This window comes from Mesitornis unicolor, unplaced genomic scaffold (genome assembly GCF_000695765.1).
Source record: "Mesitornis unicolor isolate BGI_N332 unplaced genomic scaffold, ASM69576v1 scaffold28707, whole genome shotgun sequence".
NCBI lineage: Eukaryota > Metazoa > Chordata > Aves > Mesitornithiformes > Mesitornithidae > Mesitornis > Mesitornis unicolor.
The window spans coordinates 14,969-19,289 of record NW_010197508.1 but is presented as its reverse complement, the minus strand read 5'-3'; the positions used below and the strand labels follow the sequence as shown (position 1 = coordinate 19,289).

The window sequence follows — 4,321 nt, the reverse complement described above, 5'->3', positions numbered from 1 at the left end:
GGTGACCACTCCCAGGGTCCCCAGCCCCAAAACACACTGGCAGGCTTTAGGAGAGAGGAAGGTCCATGTGGAAGGAGGTGCCATGGGCACAGCAGAGAAGGGAGTTGGTATTCATGTCCAACCCAGGCTCATAAAAAGGTGATCCCCAGAAAGTCCCCCTGAAGTTTGCTAAATAAATACATAAATATGAACACAAAGCCCAGGGCATGAGGGTTTTCCTGGGGTCAGCAGCTCCCTCCAAAATCCCTTTTTTGCCATTTCCACATCAAAACACGATCTCCTCCCATCTGTCCTCTGCTTGTCCTCACAGCCCAGGCCACGTCTGTCCCCAGTCTGTCCCACAGCTCCCCGGGTGGCAGTGGGGGCTTAAAACCTGCCCCAAAAGTGCCAGGAAAAGGCATGGCAAAGAAAATAAATAATGTCTTCAGTGCGCAAGGGTCGGCGGACAGAAAGCCAGTGCAGCAAAACATTGAGCATCCTTCAAGAGGATTCAAAATAAATAAGTGAAACTTGGTCTTGTCTCAGGAGCACGTCCGTTCGCAGCTCTGCTGGGGCAGGCGAGGGGGACAGTATTTAAATAAAGGGAAAAAAAACCACAGTCCTAGTGCTGCTCCAGTGAACGTCCTCCCACATCGGCCTGCCTTTGCCCATTCCTGATGGAGAAAATGCTTGTGGTGGCTGGGAAGGAGTCTCCAAGCCCTTCCCAGGATGACTCATCTCCACCAAGCTTAGGAAGTGTTTTTTCTCCCTGCTGTGGAGCAGGGATTTGGGGATCCCCCTGCAGTCGGGTGCCTCTGGGCTGCAGCTCCTTGGGCGCTGCCTAATCCCTAGCTCGGTTTCTCCTCTTCAGGAAGAAGAAGCTGCTTTTCTGAGGGGGGCCCAGCAGCATCGGCACTTGGCTTTTATGTGTAATTTTGACCTAAAAAGAAGTGAAGTACCCAGCTCAAGTATGGGGCTCCCAGGCTCTGAGTCCCCTCCGGGCACCCCCCAGCCCTTGCCCCAGGGAGCAACCTGAGCACCCAGCACTGGGGCAAGGGCTGCTGCCACCCCATAGCTGGGTCATGAAATGCTCTGATGCAAGGGAGCAACAGCCCAGAAACAGTCCAGGCAGTGCTGAGATGGGCAGAGGGTTTATTCTCCAGGCAAGCTGCCTGATGGATTGGGGGGGACCCCACTGCCAGCCCCCATCCTTCCCAGGGACTCACAGTGCAGGACGGCTGCATCCAGGGCTCCCCATCCACCTGCATGGGCAGCAGCTTGGATGTCCTGCAAAGCACAAAGAGAGGGGACGTGGGGTGACACTGATGCTGGGTTTTGCTGTTGGGTGGGTGCTCAGCCAGGACAGGGACTGGTACCTGATGGTGACAGCCGAACACTGGGCCAGCCTCTTGCCAGCACTCTTCAGCCCCGTGTAGATCTGCCCCATCTCCATCGCGCCCTCCAGCCCCACCACCTCCAGGAGGTGGTCACTGAGGTCTGCAAGAGAGAGGGAGCCATTCAGTGTCCCCGGCCCCGGGGATCCTCTGCCTTCCGCCATCATCCGAAACATCAGCAGGGCTGTGGGCCACTCCAGAGGGAAGCAGGGCTGGTGGCACCATGGGGATGTGTCTTGATGGCCCCTGAGACCACCAAGCTGGGGGTTTGCAGTATCAGGCACCGCTGCTGTCCAAAATCTCTGAAGCAAAACCTGGGATGGCCTGTGACAGCGTGGGATGACCAGTGACACTGCCGTTCTGGTAGCCACGTGGCAAGGGGGCTGTTTCCCACTCCAGTCCCAGGCTGCGGGAGGCAGTGGGTAGGAAACACAGGTGCTTTGCTTATTTTATCAGCTGCTTTCTCACCCCCCACTCTCCGCTGGGGAGCCCTGCAAGAGCTTTGGGCTGCCTGTGTCCTGCCCATGGCCACAGGGACAGCTTCAGTGGCCGCAGCAGCGGGTGGAGGTGTCAGCTGGTGCAGGGTATGGGTACCACACTGTTCCCGAAGACCCCCAGCCCAGCCAGCAGCGCTGTGATTCTCACAAAAGCCATCAGTGCCAGCTCTGCAGCTCCGCTTCCGCCTCCTCCTCTGCAGCAGCGGCTCCGTGCCAGCCCCGCGGTGCTGGGGGCTGCTCAGCCTCATGCCTGCAGGTGATGGGACCCATCCAGGCACCCTCCCGAGCTGTCACCCCTCAATGGGTGTCTGGCAGGATGCTGGAGCCCTTTGAGTCCTCTCTGGCCACCACGGGCAGGGCATCACCAGCCCAGTGCTGGGCCATACCAAGGCGGGCAGAGCCACTTGGACAGCTCATTCCTGGGGTCACCCTGGCACCCTGAAACCCAGTGAGCCAAGACCAACCCACGTGCCCACCTGCCTCCTCTCCCACTCACCACCTGCAGCCCAGGGACCCCGGTCACTGCCAGGCCTCGCCGCTCACCCTGCACACAGAACTTGAGCTCCTTGGTGTCAGTGACCACGGTGGCGTGTGGCTTCTCAGGTGCTTTCTTGCCCAGGCGGTTGTAACTGCGCTGCTTCTTGGTCTCGCCCCAGAGGTTGGAGCCGCCGTACATGCTGGGGATGTTGAGGACGGCGATGCCCTCCAGAGAGGTGTTGCTCAGGTCAAGCAGGGTCCCGTCGCACTGCCAGGCACATGGACGCCCTCAGGACAGGGAGTTCTGGGGGGGCTGGCACCCGGCACTGTGGACCCCAGGGTCCTCTACCCACCAAAGGAGCAGGGACCCCAAGCTGGGGTGCTGGGGGCTGGAGGTGCAAATACCCCCTGGCTTTGCTGTTCTAGAGCTGACAACCACCATCTCCCCTTCCCTGTGCTACTTTCCCCTCTGTTTTGATACGAATTTTACTCCATGGCAGCTTCAAAAAGCAAATTTCCACATAAAACCTCAGCCAGGCTCAGTGCTGCAACCCAGAACAGGGTGTGAGACCACCTCAGTCCTGGAGCGACCTCCATCCAAGCTTCTCCAGCACATGCTTCCCCACCTGTCCTTGGTCAAATTGACCTCAAGGAATCAGAAAGTTTGGCCACCCAAAACCTAACTCCAACCAGTTTGACTTCAAGTGCAATTTGGAAACTAGAAATGAGGCTGGAAGGAAATGCCAGGGAAGGTGTCAGAGGAAAAAATGTCAATTTTTTGGAGAGAAAACTGCTAGGGAGCACACAGAACTGGTATCCAGAGCTCCATTGTCGTACAGCAGGGCTGCTCCAGCTGAAAATTCCCTGTAAAAGGTAAAATATCTGTTGCCTGCAGCTTTCCCACAGGACTGGAAGCAGCAGCCATGGAAATGAATTTCTTAACTCCAGACAGCTCTGGAGGAAGCGGCCGCTTTCCCACTCAGCTGTGTTTTCTCAAGAGCATTGCTGTTTTCCTTCATGCGTCTGCTCTCTACCTGCCACGCTACGCTTCGGCAAATACCAGCACATGTATTTCCTGGTGGTTGGGGGCTGCGATGGCATTTCTGCCCTCTTGTGCTTTGCTGAGAGGAATGTGAAGGGGCTGATGAGTGCTTTGCTGCTCTGACTCCTGCTGCTTTCCTCTAGCAAAGGGTGAAGGTCTTGAGCTTATTTTTAACACTCTGTGGGGTGCTGGGGAACTGGGTGGGCATGGGAGCAAGGTCCCTTCCAGCCCAACCCATCCTATGGCTCTGTGTTCAGATCTGCTCTGCCCCCCCTGATGCTCCAAGATCTTATTTTTAGCCATGTGTTGAAAGCAAAAGGCAGGAATCTTCTGGTTTGGGAGGGAAGAGCTGCCTCTCCGAGGCTTGCAAAGGATATAAACCCTTTCCTTCTCAATACATCTTAATGATATTAGCATTTGTAGGAAGATGAAAGATGCTAATGGTCTGAGCAGCAGATATGGAATGAGAGGGCTACGATTCCCCGTGGGATGGACGACACATCAGAGCCGAGAATCGCCCTTGGAACACAGGGAGCCCGGGTACCACCTCGGCTGTGGTGGGATGGGAGTGAGTCACCTGCTTGGGGCTGTGGGATTCAGGGGATGCTGCAGGAGCCCGCTCCTGTGCAGGGCGGGCAGGACCATAGCAGGACGATGTCAGGACCATGTCAGGACTGTGGCCACCCACACCGAGGTGTGCAGGGAGAGATTCCTCCCCGCACAGCCCTCTCTAGCGAACGTGCCAGCTGGCTACAATGGGCCCTTTGAGCAGGGGCAGCTGACGGCACGCTGGCAGCAGAGTTGGGAGGAGAAATTTGCAGCTGGGGAAAAAGCAAATTCATTTCCAGGAGCTGCAGGGGGAAGGAGTGCCAATTTCCCAAACAAACCTGCCATTTCTCGGCGGGGGTGCTAAATGGCTTGGCGCCCGAGGG

General features: G+C 57.0%; 1 protein-coding gene across 1 annotated transcript in view; it reads right to left on the bottom strand.

The window, feature by feature from the left end:
• Positions 1 to 820: 820 nt before the first annotated feature.
• Positions 821 to 4,321, bottom strand: part of LOC104544076 (diacylglycerol kinase beta-like) — a gene marked incomplete at its 5' end in the record, with an annotated part of 12,740 nt that continues 9,239 nt past the window's right edge. The window contains 4 exon segments of the mRNA XM_010188830.1: positions 821 to 919; positions 1,206 to 1,266; positions 1,356 to 1,476; positions 2,414 to 2,615. Of these exon segments, the coding sequence (XP_010187132.1) occupies positions 821 to 919; positions 1,206 to 1,266; positions 1,356 to 1,476; positions 2,414 to 2,615 (483 nt within the window).